The following is a 23,738-nucleotide window of genomic DNA, read 5'->3' as shown; positions in this document are numbered from 1 at the left end:
GAGATAAATGATGTTCGTTATCTTTTAAATGATGGATAAATGAGATAAAGACTAAAAGATATGACTGAATCCCTGATTTTGGGGATATTCCCATTCGTCACATACTTCTTTTAATGTGTTATATATGTAATAAACAGTGTTGTTTTTGAAGAATATGAAAAGTTCTGCTAAGTATGTTCTTAATTCTTGTATCGTGACTTTCTAATTAAGATCATTTATCAGATTATACTGATGTTCCATATTTGAAAATATGATTTGTTTTTAGAGATCTCTCCTCATGTTTTGCTTCATAACGCTGACCTCCTCTCATTTATACAATATTACGGCTACCTCTCTTAATTTAACTTCTTTGTAATGTGCTTATTTTATTCTATTTATTATTAACAAAATATATATATATATATATCTAAGAATAAATATAGTATATTTTTACTATAAAGTGATAAACACAAATTTTAAGAAATTGAACATTAAATGTATTTAATCATATAATTCAAGGACCAAAACTAAAATTATTTGATTATAATCTTATTAAAAGGACAATTAATCTCTTACTACTGGCTAATCTACAGTACTAATTTAGGGGTCGTTTGGTAGGTGGGATAGGATGGACTAAATTATTAATCCAATGAAATTGGAATTAATCCTATGTTTGGTTGGTGGGATAATTTTTTTGATATCCCATCCAATCCCATGTAGATGGGATAAAAGGTGGGATTAGTCCCACATAAAGGGTGGGATTAATAATCCCATCTTATCCCTCCCAATCTCATCTACATGGAATAACTTATCCTCCTACCAAACGACCCCTTAACTGATGGTACAGAACAACTTTACCCAGTATATATATAAAACTTAAATTCAACATGAAATGATGAAATTTCTAATATTAAGCCCCCGTATTAAACAACAATGAAGGAATATTTATTTACTGCTAGTAGGAAAGAAGAAGAGTACATTTTCTTTCTCTACATTATATTTTCCTCCTGTTTCTAGCTACACAGAAACACCAAAACACATCACACATATGGCTCTAAGGATTGGTGCTTTAAAATTTGAGAAGTCTACTGAACAGGAACAAAAGTATCTCCACAAAGATCTGTTTTAGTTGGTCAGTTGACTCTTTTGTTCTTGATGCACTTTTGATTACCACTGATTTGTTTTGATCCATCCATAGACCTTCCTTCGAAATTACTGCACAAATTAGAGTAACAAAATCTCAGCTTTTAGTCATGCACAAAAACAAAACAAAAAAATCACTCTAACTTAATTCTAATTTATATGACATGCTTTTTCTTTTAATTCTTCTAAAAAATAAATAACATAATTTTATATTTGAAATCATTTAATTTTAGATTTCTCATTTTACTCTTAATATGATGATTTATAGCACTTAAATGTTATGAAATATTTTAGACTACAAGTTTCAAAAGTCTTTATTTCTTTCTTAAATTTCATTTCAGGGAAGGGCTGATCTCATTTATTAATACAAAAAAAAAAGTGGTTAGTATTACTCAATCCTGAATAATTAATAATAAACTTTTAATTTGTCTTTGGTCATCGTCAGTACCCATAAGAGTTGTCCGTTACCCTGAAAACGATGTATATATTTGCCCATGTTTTAGTATATAATTTCTAAACAAAAATTTCCTAATCGCATTCTACAATAATTTTTTATTCTTCTTTCTTAACTTAAAGAACATTTCAAACAGGTGGCGACAGCAGATCAATCTTAAGTCAGTGCCTTTTAGTCTTTTGTCTTGTTGAATATGACGTATGGAGAATTATTATAGATGGCATTTTCTAAGAATAATATTATATATGGGCACCTGAGAAATGGAATTTGGGAACTGGAATTGTTGAAACATAAGTGATGTTGAACTATCCAGGAGAGGATAGCCACTAGTTGAGTTCGCCACTGCTGCTTCCAAGTCACTTGAACTCTGATCATAGTTCAAGGAAAATAGAAGAGTATTTAGCTTAATACATTGAGACCGTAAAAAAAGTTACACTATCAATATAATCTTACTCATTACAATAGATTGTTTATTTTCTAGATATCAAATTAGACTTCTTATGGACAGTTACCTATTGTAACATATCTATGTAGCAAGGAGCGGATATATGTACTTTGTCCAAGTGTCACATGACACTGCTTCGTCGATTATTATATATAGATATAAACAAAGTGATTAGGTATAAATATAAAAAATGATAGCGCTTGTCATTATAGTAATTTATTCACTTCTTTAATTATTGACACTATTTAAGAGAAATTATGTATAAGTGATTAAGACACTGTATGTACCTGGTCAGGTCTGACCATGAGAGCATCCAACTCCATGCTGAAGTCATAGTACATGGGGTTCAAAGAAGCAAGCTTCATGGATAGAAACTGAATCATAGAAAACATGATCATGTTGATTAATTAAAGTTTTAGGTGGTTTATTGATAAATTTTACGTAATACATTATTTATACATAGTAGTATAATTTATACCTCAACTTGGTTTTGCAAGGACTGGACATAGTTGATAATCTCATCCAGCATGAGGGCCTTTCCAGTTACCTGATTTCATTAATGCCACATGAAACTTGTCAGAGAGAGAAAATAGAGAGCATAAATGTCTATGGCATTGGTCTGTATAGAAGGTGACAGCATGAAGAGAAATTGTTGAAACTTGGTCACCTTGTCACAACCAGGAACAAGTGCTTGCAGTTTCTTCATCCTTTCACTTATTTTCTCTCTCCTCACCTGAAATCATGTCATTTAGCTAGATTAATCACTAGCAAAAAGTTTCAACAATAAGTTGAATTCAAGAACCTTGGTTTTGGAAATTTCATGCCTATTTAATTTTTATATATTATTCCAAGTCACTTCAAATAATTACAGATAAGGGGCAGTCCAGTGCACTAAGCTCCCGCAATGCGCGGGGTCCGGGGAAGGGCCGGACCACAAGGGTCTATTGTACGCAGCCTTACCTTGCATTTCTGCAAGAGGCTGTTTCCACGGCTCGAACCCGTGACCTCCTGGTCACATGGCAGCAACTTTACCAGTTACGCCAAGGCTTCCCTTCACTTCAAATAATTACAGATAAATACTTATAATTATAATAAGTGAAATCGACCAGTTGAAAATAAAACAGCCCGCTATAACAAGTTGAAACCAGTGCACGTAAGTTGAGGCTAAGTTAATTCCCTTGTCCCAATTTATTTGATACTTCTTACTTTCTGAGATTCAAATTGCATGAATATTGACTAACATTTTAAGATGTATTTTTTCACCAAATTGATATGAGAAAAATTGCAACTTATAGTACTTTCCATGTAGTTTTCAGATATATAAAAATCTTAAAATATTGAGCTAATCTAATCCAATTTAGCTTCAAAGTTTAGTCAAATTGATTCTCGGAAAACGAAAAATATCACATAGATTGGGGCTGAGGGAGTGTACACATTGTAAGGAATTTTTACTCTATGAGGCACTTTTACATGTCGTAGCAGATAGGGCTGCTTATCGGACGGATAATTACACTTGACGGTTCGGCTTATCAGTTATCGGTTTTTAAATGTATTAATCGGCTAGCCAACTGATAAGATATCGGGTTAGCAATTATCGGATGGTGTATCGGCTAAATATAAGAGATGATAAAAATTAAAATCAACATGTAAATTGCTACTATTTCTTCAATTACTTTTGATAAAGTACATTTGCCTACCATTTTTTAAGACTTCTGTCCCGCTTTCCAGTATCTAATGTCAAGTTCTGGCATTTCTTTGAAGCAATTTAATTGGATGTGCTCTAAAAAATTCAGAAAAAACATCAAGAACTCCTGTGCTATAGGGAATATAATACTTAATGTGGCTTTAGCTTTAGGTTTATAATAGATATTTCATATATCTAGGGTAAAAATATAAATATAATAATTCTTAACGGGTTAACGATTTACCCGATAAGGAAATTGAGTAATCCGTCCCTGCCCGATGAGCCGTTAATAATAAAATTTTAATCCGATAACCCAATACTAATAAGACAATAAGCCAATTTTGCGGTTGGGTTATCGGTTACGGTTCGGTTTTGAATAGCCCCAGTAGCAGGTAACCTGTCTTATTTTCAAAATTACAATTTTCACTTTTTTAGATTGTTTTCTTATAAATATCATTTGTTTGACAATATGGCCTTAAAATGGTAGAAATGAAAATGCAAGATTAATTCTACAGTAGTAGCAATTTTTACCCTTTCAGCAAGACTGTGCCTGTCTGTTGCCTGGCCCCTTCTTGCTCTAACATGAACATATCCTGTAGGGGCCTCTTCAGGTGCATTCTTCTCATCTTTCTTGCTAACCTTAGTTTTTTTCTCTTTGGTTACATGACCCTTTTTTTTCTTTTGATTTTTTCCATGATCAGCCTCTCTTACATTCTACAAACAAGAAATAATAATTACAACTTCATCAAAACAGAGAGGAAATATCAAATCTTTAAAACTTGACCACATACATGTAAAGAAAGTTACTTAATTACCTTGGATTGAGCAGAAGTCATGGAAGAATTAGACCCTTCACTATTTCTTTTTCTGTCCATTGGAGTAATTGGTTCCCTACTTTCCCTTTTATCTGTGACTGAAGAAGAATTGCTTTTGTTTGTCACATGAGAGGGTTCATTATGGCAGCTAATTTCATGAACACTACTCATATTGACAGGTAACTGTTGCAAATTAGATTCAGGTTGGTAAAATTGAGAAATTAAATTTGGTACAGTACTTCTAGTGTTGTTTGGTTCCTCAAAAAAACCAGACATCTCAATGGGCAGGAAAACTGAGTCAAGATGAAAAGAGTTACTGTATGGAAAATTAGCTGACATTGTTCTGTTTATGATATTACTACGATTTGCTTTGGAATTACAAATGGAAAGGGTTCAAGAAAGTGATGGAACACAAAAATGGTAAAATAAATGTAGCAGTCAAGGCAAAGGAGAAAAGGGAAAATATTTAAAGGTGTCTGAGAATTAAAATAGGGTCAGGGTTTATGTAATGATGAAAGGAGAGAGAAAGGGATATCCTTTATAGCTCATTCCAATGCAGTTTCGCTGCATTTGACTGGTGTTATCAAACTTGACTTTGGGGAAAGGTGGTAATGCCTCCGATTCAAAATTTTAGCATATTTCTTAAAAAATTACAACTCCCTCCGGATTAAAACGAGTATCCACTTAGTTATTTGCGCACCCCTTAAGAAAATACTAATTTTTAGAAGAAAAAAATAGATAATTTGAATAAACTGCCCCTAATTAAATTGGGGCAAATCTAAAAAAATAAGATTAATTCTTTCTTGATTTGATAACTGGACACTCTTTTTGACCCAAAAAGAAAAGCTAAATGGACATTCTTTTTTATCCGGAGGGAGTAGTTCCTAAACAAAAAAGGTATTTTGACTAGGCAAATCTTAATTAAATACTATCTAATCAATGTAGTTTCTCGATTACATAAAAACACACTTATCTAAATTGGAGTAAATTTTGAAGAAACTAATTAGTTCCTTCTTTATTATGTAAGTGAACACTTATTTTGAATCAAAATAAACAGGCTAAATGGATATTTATTATGTACCGGAGGGAGTAATAAAGATGATACTCTCTCTATCCCACTAATGTGACAGAATTTGACTGATCACGAAATTTAAAAAAGAAAAATTACTCCATCTTTCTTAATATTTCTAAACAAAAAAGTATGTCATTCTTTTTAGGGAATATTAAAAAATATGACACATATAAATTAGGATGGAGGTAGCAACATATTATCTACCAACAAACTTAGTGTCCTTTTTGAATTATTTTTTAAAATAATTCTCCTTTAACATATTATTACTAATTTATACTTTCATGATAATGTTGTTAAAACAATACAAGCATTTAAATCTTGTAGACCTTTCCGTTAAATCTAGTACTTTTTGTTAAAATTCATTTCCCTTCTTTTATAGTGTAACTAATTAAAAGAATTTAAGTAATATTAATACAGATGGTTGGTGTAAAGAAATTTTACATTATAAATGTATTTTCACATGCTATACCTTATTCACTACTAGAAATCTCTATTTTCCTACTGAATTTTCCACTAAAAAATAATCAATGGCTATTTTTCACTGAATGTTGGTGGGAAAAATAAAAAAAATAGTGTTTTCACGTGGAAAAAATAAAAAAATTCTCAGCGTTTCAATGAGAATTTATTTCCCATCATGCATTTTCCCAGTGAGCTAGCTCGGTGGGAATAAGTTGGAAAATTCATTTTTTGTAGCACAAATTTCCCATAGAATGTCGATGGGAAAAACCTCTGTTTTTAGTAGTAATTATCACTTTATTTTTATGTTAGATTTGTAAGAACTTACAAGTTTTTTTTGTTTTTTTTGTTTGTTGAAAAAATACTACTGATATATTCACATATACCTACTTAATAGTTACATCAGCGTTAATGGCGTTGGAGCCATTTAGTTGTTCAGAAAAGGGCAATTTGCAGGATTGCCCTTCGCTGGGGGTCGTCTTTAATTTTTACCCCTCAAAATGGCGGTCTTTAAATTTTGCCCTTCGTGCACTTTATATGGCACAGTGCACTTTGTTCAGGCATTTGCAAAATTCTGCCTGAGGCAGAATTATTTGCAAAGTCTGCCTCGCGAAATTTTGCCTTGAATTTTTATTTTATTTTTTTACTGAGCTGAGGTTCGAACCTACAACCTCAGGGTTTAGGCGAGGGGTAAAACTTAAAGACCACCAATTTGAAGGGCAAAAATTAAAGACCACCCCAAATAAAGGGCAATCCGGAAAAAAAAAAGTTCAGAAAAACCACCCTCATGGGTGGTAAAAAAGATACAGATCTTTCAAAGATAGTTCCAATTTTATCTGCCCAAAACAAGTTCGCTATACGCCAACTTAATTTAACAACGCGAGAAATTTACACACTATCAATAAACATATTTTAACCTCTAACTAAAAAGAACATGGCAATATCATTTGATAGTCAATTTTCAAGTAATAAATGGCCATGACTATTTATTGCCATGAACATTAATTATAACTACTACTATGTGCTATTGTGCCAGTTGCATTTATGATCCTCTTTGAGTCATAAATGAATCACAGATGCAAACATTGGGGTTATGATGTTTCGACCCAGTTAGTTAAATGACAAGTCACAGAGTAAGAAAATGGTACTCCGTCTGATTCAATTTATGTAAATTTACTTAACTGGAGTATAAAAAAAATTTAATTTGTGATTTTAAACATGTCACAATATAATGTAAGTTAATTTGTGTATAATTTTGCAGAGTGAAGGATGTTGTATAGGCTAGCCCTTCATAACTCTTTAGATTGTGAAGATGCTCATGGTTAGAGGTTTTGGTCCATAACTCCCTCTAACATATGTAACTTTTTTGCGATGAATTGACATGGTAGGGGTCAAGCCTAACCCCCAGACCTATGGGATCACAACAATGGTGATGGCTTATTAAAAAAAACAGGTCACAATATTTGGTTGGCTTATAATTAAAAATGCTTTTGAAACTTGTAATCTTAAACATATCATAATATTTATGTGGCTATGAAAGTTTCTTGTTAAGGGTAAATAAACACATTTAAATTGCATTCAGATTTAGAAATAATTGTTCTTTTTAAATAGATTTAAAAAAATAAGTTCGCATAAATTAAAATTAATAAATGAATAATAGAACTACTATATTGTTCATATTACCGTAATTAATTCAGTGGATTCATATGTTTCCGCATGGGGTCCTCATGATTCTTTCTTGAGAATTCAAATTATTGTGGTACTTAGCAGGAATGCCAAACACTTAATCCAATAAATTTTATACCAATTCAATCAAGACAAACGTGCATTTGTAAGTCAAAAGTGGGTTAAAGGTAAAGAAAAAAGGAAGCATAATAATAAGTTAAATTGGTCTATTACCCAAAAAAAAAAAAAATGAATTGGTCAAAGTACAAGAACGCATATATGTGGAGTTGGAAATTAAAAAAAAAAAAAAAAATCTATAGCTATTTATACTTTTCACGATCCAAGTTCATGACACGTATTGTCCGCTTTGAATATCAGTCCACACGATTTTGTCTTTCGAGCCATGCCACATCCAACCCCAAAAACATGTGTATCATGTGAACTTAAATTGTGACTTATAAAGTTCTTCACTTTCCTCTCATATTCCGCGTGAGTTTTGCATAAGATGTCATGTGCATCTCATGATCTTCAGAAGCTCGCCAACCTAGAAGCCTAACTTGACCCGCATTCATTAGTCCACCCTGTGTCATGAGCGTCACATACATCCCCTTTGAGACTCAAACGTCCTTGCAGAGGTTTGCCCAGTGAAAGAGTTGGTTTTTTGTCTTGTGATAGAAAATCCATGTGACAATTTTAGTCGGATGATTTCTATTACTTGGAGCCAAAGGATGATTTACTTGGAGCCAAATGATGCATTGCTTGGAGCCAAAGATGTGGAGGAGAATTGAAATGCCATATAGCACACTTGGAGCCCAAGTCATTTTATGCCTATAAAATGAGAGGCAATTCTTCTTTGTTCATCATCCCAAAAAACATACAATTCATTGTAGTGAGTAGAGAGTTGAGAGCAATTCTCTTAAGTGTAATCGGGAAATCTCCTTCCTTTGTTAATAATATAAAGACAAATGTTCTCTCGGTGGACGTAGGATCATTTTGATCCGAACCACGTTAAATCTTGTGTTCTTTCTTTTACGTTTCCGCTAACAATTGGTGTCGAGCGTTAGGAATCTTTGAAGATCCTAGAGGAAGAACAAGCAAAGACGAGTTCCATGAAGTTTGAAATCGATAGATTCAAAGGACGCAACAACTTCAATATCCGGAAGATCCAAATGATGGCGTTATCATGAGGGAAGGTTCAATCCATGCTATTGACGAAAGTATCCCGATGGTACATCGGCTTCGACAAGGAGAAGATTGAAGGAGATGCATTGAGTGTAATCCAACTGTCCCTTGCACCTAACGTGTTTTGTGAAGTGAGTACAAGTACCGAAGAGACGTCCAAGCAGTTATGGGACAAGCTACAAGGGCTTTACCAGGACCGATCGGTGACGACAAGGATGTTGTTACAACGGCGTCTTCACACATTTAAGATGGGGTCAGGTACTTCGTTACAAGATCATTTAGACGCGTTCAACACACTTGTCATGGACTTACAGATTACAGGAATTAAAAAGGACGAGGAGACGCTTGCATGTGCTTTGCTATTTTCATTGACTTCAAGATATCATGATATCGAGAATTCAATGATGTATAGCAAGGAGCCTATCAACCTTGAGCAAGTGCGGCAAGCACTTAACTCTAGTGATGTGAGGAGGCATTTTGAAGGAGACAGAGATGAACAGGCAAGTGGGCTCTTTGTGAGAGGTCGGACTAGCCAACAGGGAAGGAGAAAATCAAAGCACAGATCAAAGTCTCGTGTGAACAAGAAGAATGCAGATTGTCGCTGCGGCAAGAAGGGGCACTTTGAACGAGATTGCCCAATGTCAAAGTCCAAGGAAAAGGCGAGTGCATCCACAACAACAATTACATGATTCTGATAATGATTATGTGCTTACAACATCAAACAATAATGGAAGTTATGGAAACAAATGGGTGTTAGACTCAGCTTGTACTCTGCATATGACGTTCCGAAAAGACTGTTAGCAGCTATGAGAAAAGTGGAGAAACTGTAGTAATGGGCAATGATGCAACTTGTACAATAATTGGCATTGGCTCAGTTCGGGTTCCCTGCCATGATGGAGCCGTGAGGACTATTACACAAGTCCGTCATGTTCCTGATCTGAAGAAGAATTTGATCTCCCTGGGTACTCTGGATGAACAAGGCTACATTACATGAGCGAAGGAGGAACTATGAAGGTGACTAAAGGTTCTTTAGTCATGCTGAAAGGCAAGCTGGAGGATGGCCTTTACACATTGGCAGGAAGCACCATTGTTGGCTCTGCAAATGCATCTACAGTGCAGTTATCTAATGATGACAAGGCAAGATTATGGCACATGAGATTGGGTCATATGAGCGCACGTGGACTAGAGATGTTGAGCAACCGTAACCTTTTGAAAGGTGAGAAGATCAACACACTTGAATTTTGTGAGCACTGCGTTCTAGGGAAGCGTAAGGTCACCAAAGACATCGGCAAGCAAAAGACGGGAGGGTGCTAGACTACATCCATTCAGATTTATGGGGTCCCTCTAAACTTCCATCGAAGGGCGGAAAGAGGTATCTTCTTACTTTTACTGATGATTTCTCACGAAAGGTTTGGGTGCGTTTTTTTAGGGCAAAAAGTGATGCTTTTGAAGCATTTAAAGAGTGGAAGATTTTGGTTGAAAATCAAATGGAGCGAAAAATCAAGTAACTTCGCACGATAATGGCTTGGAGTTTTGCATCAAGAGTTTAATGATTTCTGCAAGGTTCATGGGATCTCAAGACATAAGACTGTTAGGCATACCCCACAGCAGAATGGAGTTGCCGAGAGAATGAACAGAACTCTTCCTGAAAAGGCTCGTTGTATTCTCTTACAAGCCAAAATGTCCAAAGTATTTTGGGGCCGAGCGCTCACATCGCTGCTCATATTATCAATCGATCTCCAACATCGGCGATTGACTTTAAGACTCCGAATGAGGTATGGTCAGGTGAACCCTCTAACTATTCATACTTACGAGTATTTGGGTGTACAGCTTATTATCATGTTAATGAAGGAAAGCTTGAACCAAGGGCTAAGAAGGAAATATTCGTAGGGTATGTGGATGGAGTAAAAGGGTACAAACTTTGGTGTTTGTCTTTACTCAAATTTATAGTTAGTAGAGATGTCACATTTGATGAATCCTCTATGCTTGATCCCCGTAAAGTTTCTGTGGAGTTTTTAGGAAACGAGAACAACGAGCAGGCGGAGCTTCCGGTAGAGCTTACCAAGGAAAAGGATCAAGAGACTCAGGTTAAAGATGAGTCAAAAGATGTAGATCTTAAAGAACTTATTGTCAATAAACCATACACAATTGCGAAGGGAAGGGAGAAGAGGAAGATACGAAGACCGGAACGCCTTATAGATCAAGCAAACCTGATTGCATATGCGTTCGTAGCTGCAGAAGAAGAGATTAAGGATCTGGAGCCCTCCTCGTATGTTGAAGCAACTTCTTGCAAGGATGTTGCACAATGGCGGTTAGCCATGACTGAAGAGATGGAGTCTCTTCACAAGAATCAGACATGGGTCTTAGTGAAAAGGCAAAAGGGGAAGAGGACAGTTGGATGCAAATGGGTCTCAGAAGAGAAAGGGAATTCCCGAAGTGGAAGATGCTAGGTTCAAAGCGAGATTGGTTGCAAAGGGTTTCTACGTAGGAGGGAATTGACTACAATGAGATTTTCTCTCCTGTCGTAAGCATAGCTAGCGCGTGCTACTAGCATCGGTTGCATAATTTGACCGAGCTTCAACAACTTGATGTCAAAACTGCTTTTACATACGTGATCTAGAAAAGACAATCTATATGGATCACCAAGGTTTCCTAGCCGAGGGAAAAGAAGATCATGTACGCTAACCGGTTAAGTCAAGGTATGGTTTGGAAGCAATCCCCTGACAAAGGGTACAAAAGGTTTGATGCATTCATGACTACACATGAATTCTCAAGGAGTGCATTTGATAGTTGTGTGTATCACAAGAAGATGTCTGTAACTCAATGATTTATTTATGCGACGTTGTATGTTGATGATATTCTTATTGCTGCTAACAACGTTACAAAGATAAATGCTTTAAAGAAACTGTTAAGTAAGGAATTTGACATGAAGGATTTGGGAGTTGCATAGAAAATTCTTGGTATGGAGATTTCAAGAGAAGACGGTGTTGTACATCTTTCTCAGAAGAGGTACATTGAAAGGGTTCTCGAGAGATTCAATATGCATACGTGCAAGCCTGTAAGTACATCGTTAGCTCCTCATTTTAAACTTTCGTAGTTACAAATGCCTCGGTCCGAAGATGAGGTGGAGCATATGTCAAAGGTTCCTTATGCCAGCGCAGTTAGTAGCATTATGTATGCTATAGTATGCACACGTCCAGATATTGCTCAATCTGTAAGTGTGGTAAGCAGATACATGTCCAACCCAGGAAAGAGGCATTAGGAAGCTGTCAAGTGGATATTGAGATATCTCAAAGGAGCTTCTGATGTTGGTCTGACCTTTCAAAAAGGTGGTGGAGGTATTTCAATTCTCGGTTATGTGGATTCTGACTATGCAGGGGATCTTGACAAAAGGAGCTTCACAACTGGATACATCTTTACTCTTGTTGGCAATGCCGTTAGTTGGAAATTGACTCTGCAGTCAATTGTCGCTTTGTCTACGAAGGTAGCGAGACATACATAGCAATGAGGCGGTGAAAGAAGCTATCCGTTGAAACATTTGGTGGCGGAATTGAGTTTGGTTCAACAGAATCAATCCTTAGACGTGATAGTCGTAGTGCTATTCATCCGATTAAAAATCAAGATTTCACGAGCGCACTAAACACATTGATGTCGATTTCATTTTATTCGAGATGTTGTTGAAGAGGGAACTATCAAGGTCGTGAAGGTTATCACAGACGATAACGCTGCAGACATGTTGACCAAGATAGTCCCGCTCGCTAAGTTTGCACATTGCAAGGACTTAGCGGGAGTACGCATCAACTGATGCAACTCCGAGAGAACAGCAGGTTAGTGTGGAGGTGGTATGTTCAACAATGGTTTGATTCTTCTTGTTTCTTACAACGGGGTTGCCCAGTAAGCTTAGAAGTTTTGGCCGGAGTTGTTCATACGCATGCTCGTGACGCAAACCAAGGTGGAGATTGAAAGAGTTGGTTTTTTTGTCTTGTGATAGAAAATCCATGTGACAATTTTAGTTGGATGATTTCTATTACTTGGAGCCAAAGGATGATTTACTTGGAGCCAAAGAATGCATTGCTTGGAGCCAAAGGATGCATTGCTTGGAGCCAAAGATGTGGAGGAGAATTGAAATGTCATGTAGCACACTTGGAGCGCAAGTCATTTTATGCCTATAAAATGACAGGCAATTCTTCTTTGTTCATCATCCCAAAAATCATACAATCCATTGTAGTGAGTAAAGAGTTGAGAGAGCAATTCTCTTAAGTGTAATTGGGAAATCTCCCCTTCCTTTGTTAATAATATAAAGACAACTGTTCTCTGGTGGACGTAGAATCATTTTGATCCAAACCACGTTAAATCTTGTGTTCTTTCTTTTACGTTTCCGCTAACACCCAGTAATATTTTACTGAGGCTCTACAAGAAAGAAGACATTTGCCCACAATTTTTTTTTGTTGTCATAGTATTGACGTATTGTCCGCTTTCGGGCCTAGGGCCACATGGATTTGTCTTTCGAGTTACATCACATCAAGTTCCAAGAGCGTGCGTACCATGTGAATTTGGCTTGTGTCTTATAAAACGCTTCAGTTTCCTCTCTCATCCCAATGAGGGATTCGCCTAAGGTGTCATATACACCTCATCTTCAAAAGTTTATCAGCCTAGCTAGAAACATGTCAGTCCTACTTGACCCGCCCTCATTAGTCAACCTTTTGTTATAGACGTCAAAATTCTAATTTAAATTTATTACTATGAAAAAACTAATGTGTAATCATATTTCATACTTGTTAACTTAAAAATCTTGAATATGCCTCTCTATGCCTATTTAGTCGTGTATCTTTTTTTTAACTCCGTTGTTAAATAAAAGAACATAAAGCAATTTAGGATCTCTCATTTTTGGGCAAAAGTCATGTTTTCCTTCATAATTATCCGAACTATTAGCTTAATATTACTGCTCTAAGCAAAATCACGCATTATTATCAACTTTTACTAGTAAAAAAGTTTTACCAAAATACTATCCCATTTGATACTTATGAATCTTCAATAGATGTTTTATTTGAAGAAGTATTTTTCACACACCAGTCACCACTTCAATACCAGAAAATATTATACAGAAAATGACTTATTTTGGAACGAAATACACATGCAGCAGAGGACTATTCTCCTCCTTAATGTCAATTTACAACTTTATACACCGAAATTTTGATAAAGTTTATTTTCGGAATGTTCACATTATACCAAAAGGCTTTGAAACCCTGCATGGCTATATGGACCATTACTGCATATAGATACGGTTAAAATCAATGATCTCTAGGGTCAAAGGTGGAGGCTGGATGACAGATATCTGATCCCATAGTAACCACACCAGCATTTTCTTTTAATTATTTTTACTTCTCTAAAAGCCCACCTAAACAAAATTAAAATGGATATATGTGCAAATAATAAATACTTCTTTCTGAAATATAAATCATTTTGTTTGAATTTTGTTGTTCGGTTCGTATTTGACTTGATTTGAAAGCAATCCTATGTTACCTATGGATTAAAAGTTTACCAAACAAGGTTAGATGCACCTCTAGTGTTTATTTGATTTGGAATTCAGGTTTGAGGCCCCCTGTATCAAGACATAAAGTGTCATTCTCATCATCCAAGAAAATTGATATGTATATTCTATACTGAAAAATAGATAAAGGAAGTAGAAAATCTTAATCAGATATAGAAAGACATTACAAGAAAGTATAGAAATCGCAACAATTTTTTTTATATTTGGCAACAACTTAGTTTTATTGTTGCCAAATGATTTTTTTGTTGCCAAAGAATTTAATTTTGTTGCCATAATATTGATTATTGTTGCAAAAACTACTTTTGACAACAAACAAAAAAAGTTGTTGCACGCTGTTGCAATAACAACCATTGGGAAAAGTTCATGCAACAAAATATTATTTTTGTTGCTAAAAGTACTTTTTGCAACAATAATCAATCTATGGCAACAAAAAAAATTGTTGCCAAATATAATTTTTCTTGTAGTGAGAAGAAAGACTTTATACTAATAAGCAACGTAAAAACTTTTTATATTATGTAGTTTAGCTTATGATAGTCTTATTAAACTCATTATTTAATCATTTGGTTCGTTTGTATCTTAGCTATTTCATATCTTCATGCTGTATTGATCCCAGAAATCGATAATCTTGTTAATTATTGATCTAAGAACCGATATTCTTTTTTGACTAAGAAACGAAAATCATGCACGAATGTGACTTCCGTTTTGGTCCATCCTAATATTATGCGTGCATTTCCAACTAATTATATGAAATTATTGCAGCATTTCCAGCTAAGTAGATTAAAAGTGCAACGTGATTTCTGCTGAAGTAGCCACTAGAATCTTACTTTTGAATAATCAAACATGTCTATTAAGCACGCCTCCTACAATTTTACACTGATTTGATACCGTGACATTTTGTTTTTTTATCAAATTAGGAGTGATAAATAGGTATGGTTACATAAAGAGAGAGATCAACTACGACTATGGTCTAGGAGTGTACATTTTTGAACTATCTTATTATCCTAGTACTAACAAGTGGATTAAAATAAAAAACGGTATATTTCAATTAATTATAGAGATAAGGGTCAAAAACACACTTTAACTATATCATTTTTTTTTTTTTTTGGTTTTTGTGTTTCATATCTGAACTATCCGAAGTGAGACTTTCCTACCTAAACTATCACCAGATAGTTAGCAAAACACACCTCGACTCATATGTATATATATATATATATATATATATATATATATATATATATATATATATATATATATATATATATATATATGATGGTGCGTGTACTCTCTCTTTTTTTTGTTTAAAAATCGTGCCACGTGGATAAATAATTCCACCGTGGTAGAACTTAGGTTAAAAGTTAATTCCACATGGATAATCTGCCCACATTATATTTGCAAAAGACATTCTTCCTCATTTTTTACAAGAAAATATGACTAACGAAGAAGATGAAGGGAAACAAAATGAAGGAGAAAATCTGATTAGCTCTTACAGAAGAAGAAAATGAAGAACAAGGCCAATAATGAAGAAGAAATAAATGAGAAAATATGCATAGGAGAAAAAGAAATGAAGAAAAATGGTCGAGAAATGATGGTGTAGCTTCTTCTAAAAGGTAATTATTGATAATGACTACCTTTTAATTTATTTATATTTAGTAGCTACAATGATTTTGTAAATTACCATTCATAGCTATATCAAAATATATCAAGTTGGAGTAGTTTAACCTAGGTTCGAACCTAGCTAATAACATTACTTTTCTTATATATTTTTCCTAGCTTCTTCTCCTTATATTTTGAGTGTATTTAACTGTATTTCGTCATATGGATCATCAAGTTGGAGTGGATGAAGTGGTTATTGGGCGTGGCTCTGCCCCTTCCCACCCAGGTTCGAACCCAACCAATAACATTATGTTTCTGACATATTTTTCCTTGCTTCTTCTCTTTGTATTTGAGTGTATTTTTCGTCATATGTATTATACATATGAGATGAGTGTATTTGGTCAAGTCAAATACATTAGCTACTAATTGTAATTTGGCAAATGGTAGCTACGTATAGTAAGAGCCTCATATAAGGTAGTTATATCTGTAAGTTTGCCTTTAAAGAATTAATTGATTTTTTTTAAAAAATTAAAGAAATAATGAGTCAACTCATATATAGTTGTTACATATGCCAAATGGACGAAATTTTTGAGAAAATTATGATTCACGCGCATTTTGGTGCTTGAGGTCAAACATTTAGTCTAGTCAGTGTTTAGGTGTGTTTTGCTAACTATCTGGTGATAGTTTAAGTAGAAAAGTCTCACCGGATAGTTCAGGTATGAACCACAAAAAAAAGTGATAGTTGAGGTGTATTTTTGACCCTTATCTCTTAATTATATACAGTTTGTACACGTGCACCTTGGTGTAATTTACGATTTTCACAAAAATATCCTCAATTATGCATAATATTACCCTGCTACTATAAAATTCTAAATACACGGAACAACACATTCGTGATACTGAAGTGTATTCACTTCTACATGAGTAACTAGATACGAGAAAGAAATCAGACTTATAACCTCCCTGCAACAACTTGTAGACTTGTTTTCTTGCGAAAAGCTCAAGTGAAAACTGGAGCACCTTTCAGGCATTTTACTCCTCTTAATAGGCCACCTTAGCGTGCAGGAGCAGATTTAGAGAGTCATCTACAGGTTCAGGTGAACCCAGTAGTTTTTGTCCAAATTCAGTAAATGTGGTAAGAAATAATATCAATTAGTATATTATATTAACTTGAGATAGCTATAGAATCCACACATTTCTAATTGTCAATCCACCTATGTTAACGGGTAACATATTAGTCACCGGCCACTGGTGAACTGGATGCATGCTTAAAGCAAGAAAACTAGAATTAGGCATGATGCATTTTCAATTTTGAATAGTTACTGTTAGTTGATAAATTCTCTCTGTTAGACTCAAGCCACAGCCCACATGCAGCAGTGAAAAACAAGAAAATAATTGGAAGCGTGTTACTTGAAAGTTATTGGAAGCGTGTTACTCTCGTTAATGAAGTGCATATTAATAACATAACATTCACGTTTATTATTGGATAATTTTTAACATCAAATCGGTCCAGTTTGAGCCATGAATTATTGAGTCTACAGGATTTTGTTAGTATGTTTTTTTGGTTAAATAGGTATATTAGGGAAAGAACACATGCTTTAAATACTGCAGACGTATTCTACTACACTTTCCATAAAAAGATTCCTTTCAAATCTCAAGTCTTTAACATTGACCCTAAGTGAATAAAGACAAAGTGCACATAAGAAACATGCGAAGGGATTTAGACTTTTATATTCAACATTTTAGGTGGATCCAGTGCAGTGCCAGTGCGGACCCTAATGCGGACATACCTATAGGCTATGCTAAACCAATTTTGATAAATATAAGATTGGCAAAGGTGCAAATATACCCTCAATTTTACGATTTAGAGCAGATATATCCCTCGTTACAAGAGTGGTGTATATATACCCCTGCTGTTACAAAATGGTGCAAATATACCCCTATTATTACAAAATGGTGCAAATATACCCTTTTCGCTAAAGGGACTTTTTTAAAAAAATGCCAGGTGACTTTTAAAAAAAGTCTACCCATTTTTTTTTAGTAGTCATACTTTTCTAAAGCCACGTAGTAATTTTTTTTCTGGTTGGTCAGGTCTAGTTTGTTTAAAAAATGCGTAGACTTATTTTTTTAAAGTCACAGAGATATTTTTTTAAACAAACCAGACCCGACCCACCAGGAAAAAAATTATTATGTGGCTTTAGAAAAGTATGTCTACTAAAAAAATGGGTAGACTTTTTTTTTAAAGTCACATGGCACTTTCTTTAATTAAAAAATAACCTAAATGGTTTTTTTTAAAAAATCTCGTCAGCAAAAAAGGTATATTTGCACCATTTTGTAACTGCAGGGGTATATTTGCACCATTTTGTAACGGCAGGTGTATATATACATCACTTTTGTAACTAGGGGTATATTTGCTCTAAATCGCAAAGTTGAGAGGTATATTTGCACCTTTGCCCATATAAGATTACGAGAACGTATTAATACCAATGAGATATTATATATTCAAATATATACTAATAATATACAATTTTCATATATTATATGTTAAAATTATCGAGATGTGGTAGGATGGATGAGATTTCTCTTCAAATTAACCAAAGGTCTAGAGTCTAAGCCGTGAAAATGGAGAAATCCTCTATAAGGAGACTCCCCTAATAGTAAGTCTTATTTATGTGATGTGAGTTTAGATTACTTGGACAAGTAAATTACGGATACCAGAAGGTTAAGAAGAAAAAAGAAAAAAAAAGACACCGAGGTTCTTGAAGTTCAAAAATTGAGACAAAAGTATAAAAAGGTGAATATTAGCCGAAGAATTAGACTGGCTGTTGGGTCTGGAGCTGAGAATCCAAGACTTTCTACTAATTTAGAAGTTTGAAAGTGAAAAATATTTGAAGAACAAAATCTGGAAGCTCCGTTGAAGACCTACAACGAAGCCTGTAATTTTAGTGTACACAATATATGCAAGTGATATATATACATATACGGGTGTACAAAGTAAACCGACAAACCGCATCAAATCGATAAACCGAGTCAAATCGAGAAAAAAATCCGATTAGTGGTTTAGTTTGATTTGGTTTGGTGTTGAAAAAAATCATAATTGGTTTGGTTTGGTTTTAGCTAAAAAAAGTCAAACCGAACCAAAGTCAAACCGAACCAAACCAACCCGACATTACATATATTCAATTTTTAAACTATTTTATACATAAAAATATTTATTTGTAATGTAATTTATAAATATTTCTTAATTTTTTCGTAGTTTTTTTATCTATTATCATATTATTCAAGCTTGAACTTAGAATTTTGAATGTCAATAAGTTTTATATCTTATGGATGTTAGTAACTCATATAAAGTCCACCAAAACCAACTCAACACTAATACTAACAAAAGAAATTTAATTTACCACTAGGAATGAAAATAATGTTGGATATCTATTATTTAGTTTTGTATAATTGGTTTAGAGAGTGAAAATACATAACTTAAGTTTTTTTTTCTTGTCATGTAATTAATACTTAGAGAGGAGAAGTACTTATTTTAGCATGACTTAGTATTTTTAGATTATGGTCATTTTCTTTATGGCTTATTAATTAGCAATATTTTTTTCCCAACCGATTTTATTATCTTTTTGTTGAATATTTTATTATAATGTCAATCACTCTTCTCGCATTTTGTGTTATTTTCTTATGAAACACTTTAATTATATAGTTGTATCTTAATAGGACTAAAGAAATATTTGAAGTAAAAGTTATATATTTTGTATCAAGATTATTCCAAAAAAAACTCGAAAAACCCGAGAAAATTGAATAATCCGAGGTTGAAAAACCCGAATTTTATTGGTTTGGTTTGGTGTATAAATTAAAAAACCCAATGCAATTGGTTTGATTTGGTGTTTAAAAAAACCGAACCAACCCAGTTGATGTACACCCCTATATACATATATGCAAGTGATATATAGTGTCACAATAACGTTTTCCAGATGGATTTCAGCTTTGAATTTTAACTCCAAACCAATCCAAATTACCTCCACATTCGTGAAATTTTGTATATAGCTTTGTCCAGATATTTCCGACGAATTCCAACACTACTACTCAAAAAAATGACAACTAAAAAATTTCAGATCTAATAAGACTTCAAGTCATTCTTTAATGAAGTCATTAATAAGTGAAAACAATGGAAACTCATGGTGGTTTTTGTTTTGAAAATGTGCAGTAGTGGTATTGCAGCTGTTATTGGAAAAGTTAATCTTGGCTACCGGTTGCCAAATTGAATGATCCGCTAACAGGATGGCAATTGTTTTTGGGGAATTTGCAGGATTGGCCTCCGCTGGGGTGTGGTCTTTAATTTTTGTCCCTCAAATTGCTGGTCTTTAACTTTTGGCATTCGCTAAAAATCCCTTGGTTTCGGGTTCGAACCCTCGCTCAGTAAAATTTTTTTAAAAAATTTCTCAAGGTAGAGTTTGGATTCGCAAGATAAAGTTTTGCCTTAAGGCAGAGTTTTGGAGCAAAATTCTGCCTTGCGAATCCAAACATGCGTCTTGCGATTTTTTATTTTTTTTTTACTAAGCTGGGGTTCGGACCCACAACCTCGGGATATTAGGTGAAGGACAAAATTTAAAGACTGACGGCCAAAAATTAAAGACCACCCCAAATGAAGGACAGTCCACGCAAAAAAAAAGATTGTTTTTCACAATGGTACATCCGTGTGGATATCCCAAAAATAATTTTAAAAAAAAGAAAAATGACCTAATAATACCTATTTAAGACTCTATATTACAAAACATAAGGATACTTTTTCTTAATTACAAAATATATCAATAAAATTACAAAGTATACCAGATTTGGACTTAATGGGATACCCACTGTAACACCTCGTACCCCTAACTAGCTTACGTTCATGATTCGGGACTTAGAAACCAAGATGGAAGTGTTGGAATCCAAAAATTTCCTTCATCACGGTGAAGGTACGTGTTGCGACCAAAGTACGGGCCGTACAATGGTGGACGTACTTAGAGGGGAACTGGCAGAGAGCATTGAGACCTTTTTACCCAAGTACGAGCAGAAAAGTACGGGCCGTACTTTGAAGTATGGGACGTACCTTAAGCCCATACTTCCCTTGTCGAAATTAAAATATCACTGGAAAGTTGACCCAATGTACGGCCACGATGTACGGGACGTACTTTGAAGTACGGGACATACATTTAGACCGTACTTTTACCGCATAGACCAGAAACTATAAAAACGAGGGTTCAGATCTATTTTTCACTTTTCACATTCCCTCCAGCCCTAGGACGAAATCTTCTCCTCCATTCATTGAAATTCACCAAGGTAAGTCATTCCAAGCCATCCCAAGTTAATTCTAACATGTATCCATGATTCCTAAACAATAATTCATCCTTTTTAACTTAGGGTTTTCAAGAAAACCCATTTAAAGGATTCAAGACACAGCAGATTCTTCACAAAGTTCGGAACATTTTTATTACGAGATTGGAACATTACCAGGTATGTAGGGCTGCTATCTCCGTATGGAAACATTTTTGTTCTTTCCCACGCCACTTCTTCCATAAAGTATGAAGTTATACGAAAACTAGGGCTTTTAACCATGTTCATGATAACCCTAGGTCCATGTACTATGTTATACTATATCATGAATTGTTATTAGTCCGTTATTGTATTCTTGATATTCCATTTTGGTTATTGAAAATCTGTCCGTAATCCATGAAACCCATACTTTGCATTCCATGGGTCCTTATAGGCAAGTTATTAATTACTATGTTTAGTTTCATGAAACACTTTACATGTCTACACATTTTCATGCAAGTATATTATGTAACTATACCCATGTATAAGGCAAGTCATGTTTTATGGAAAATCATGGGCTCAGATGCCACTTATTTTCATGTTCATGTTTTTTAGAGTTGCACAGATTACCAAGAAGGCTCAAATAGCCTGAAACTACATTAGCCACCGTAGGATAAGGATCGCTCCGCCCAGTTAGGACGATTCCTTCATGTTATATTGATTTGGATCCTTTCATATCACGTTTTCATCTCATACCCTTGACAAGGCGAATAGCTCGGGTCCCAGAGGTTCGAATCCACGTACCCACGCGCCAATATCATGTTGTCGGTTTATACAATGCTCTCCCTACTTATAATGTTTTTACTCATGTTATATCTATATGTATTCATGTTCATGATCAGACTTCAGTTCTAGTTTCAGTTTCAATATTCATAATGTTATTTCCATGTCCCATGTTATTTCATTCAGTTGCATTACATACCAATACATTTAATGTGCTGACGTCCCTTTTTTATTGCCCGGGGGCCTGCATTTCACGATTTTTACGTACACGGATTTGCTGATGAAGGACGACGCATTAATTTGTTGTTTGTTCGCAGATTTTTCGTACGATATCGCGAGCCCCGTCTTCTTCGGGGTTTAGTCAGTCATTTATCCTATAGTAGTTTATGCATTAAAGGTATGTTGGGGGCCTTATCCCAAAAATTATGATTTCCATTTCAGACTCATGATAGAGGTTTCATAGACTAGACTAGTCAGTTATGTTATGTCAGATATTCAGAGTTGTTTAGCCATCTTTGGCTTGATTCATGGTATTTCCGCATTATGTTTTAAACGAGTAATTTATAAATTATTATGACTTCATGTGTTTTCTTAAAGCCCATCATGTTTCATGTTACATTCCGCTAATGTATGCCTCATGATGATTTAGCAGGTCATGTGGTTCGCTCGGTCACATGCAGTAAGGCACCGAGTGTCGTGTTTCGCCCATGCCATGGTTCGGGGCGTGGCACCCACGATTTTAGGCTTTTTTTAAGGAAGAAAATATAATTTTAAATGTGGACTTAATTCTAGGATAGTTACAGTTCAACTTCTTCTTCTTTATAAAAATATTTCTCTCTCTCTCTCTCTCTCTCTCTCCCTCCCTCTATGATAGATACCATTTTCATACCTAAAGTCCAGCCTCTCTCCTAGTATAAATTTTCAAACCAATATTACAAAGTATTTTTGATTACTAACTTGTGTATTAATTGTATATAAAAATTTATTTATATCGTTTTGAGATTTATATGATCAGTCAGGTGTTTTGAAAAATCAGATAAATTATATAAACCGTAGTTTTAAAAAATGTTGAAAACTAATATATGTATGAAATGTGTAATGGAGTCCGCTTATATATCATTTTTTAGATATATTTTCAGACAATGTGTATGAAATGCGAACAAATTCGATATCAATTAGTCTTAAAAGTTTGAAAATCGATATGTGTATGAAATGGATGGAATTTGGTTTGTATCAATCGTAAAACTTATTATACATATATACTTTCATAATCTATACATATTTTGACCGTATTTATACAATTTATATGTACTTTATCATAATCACAATATACATACAACTGTTATACATAGTTCATACGTAGAAATTATAATGAATTTATACATTTATACATATTGCATATAAAAATTAATATATATTTATTTTCTGGTGTATGAACTTTGTATGGAATCTAGTTTGTATCAATTACAAGTTTATTATACATATTTTTCTCAAAATTTATACATACTTTGATTAGATTTTATACAATTTATATGTACTTTATAATAATCAAAATACTCATATAATTTTTATACATATTTCATATATAAAAATTATAAGAATCTATACATTTATACATATT

At 34.2% G+C, this 23,738-nt stretch overlaps 1 protein-coding gene across 2 annotated transcripts; it reads right to left on the bottom strand.

The window, feature by feature from the left end:
* Window positions 1-902: 902 nt before the first annotated feature.
* Window positions 903-5,078, bottom strand: LOC132052534 (transcription factor bHLH137-like). Of its 2 annotated transcripts, XM_059444119.1 has the most exons (7): window positions 4,521-5,076; window positions 4,237-4,419; window positions 2,689-2,754; window positions 2,500-2,568; window positions 2,309-2,395; window positions 1,830-1,943; window positions 903-1,194 (listed from the first exon to the last, which is right to left on the bottom strand). In XM_059444119.1, exons 1-7 carry the CDS (start codon window positions 4,857-4,859, stop codon window positions 1,192-1,194), a joined length of 861 nt encoding a protein of 286 aa, XP_059300102.1. In that variant the 5' UTR covers window positions 4,860-5,076; the 3' UTR covers window positions 903-1,191. The 2 variants fall into 2 exon arrangements, with proteins under 2 accessions (XP_059300102.1, XP_059300103.1); XM_059444120.1 differs by lacking the exon at window positions 1,830-1,943 and having other exon boundaries at window positions 4,521-5,078.
* Between the last annotated feature and the right edge of the window lie 18,660 nt (window positions 5,079-23,738).

This window comes from Lycium ferocissimum, chromosome 4, assembly GCF_029784015.1.
Source record: "Lycium ferocissimum isolate CSIRO_LF1 chromosome 4, AGI_CSIRO_Lferr_CH_V1, whole genome shotgun sequence".
NCBI classification, from domain to species: Eukaryota; Viridiplantae; Streptophyta; class Magnoliopsida; order Solanales; family Solanaceae; genus Lycium; species Lycium ferocissimum.
This window is presented reverse-complemented; position numbering and strand designations above follow the sequence as displayed.

Coding starts and splice junctions, on each gene's coding strand:
- LOC132052534 (XM_059444119.1), bottom strand. CDS start 4,859: ATGTCAGCTAATTTTCCATACAGTAACTCTTTTCATCTTGACTCAGTT. Junction 4,420..4,520: donor TGACTTCTGCTCAATCCAAG/GTAATTAAGTAA, acceptor TCTTGTTTGTAG/AATGTAAGAGAGGCTGATCA. Junction 1,944..2,308: donor TCATGGTCAGACCTGACCAG/GTACATACAGTG, acceptor AACTATGATCAG/AGTTCAAGTGACTTGGAAGC.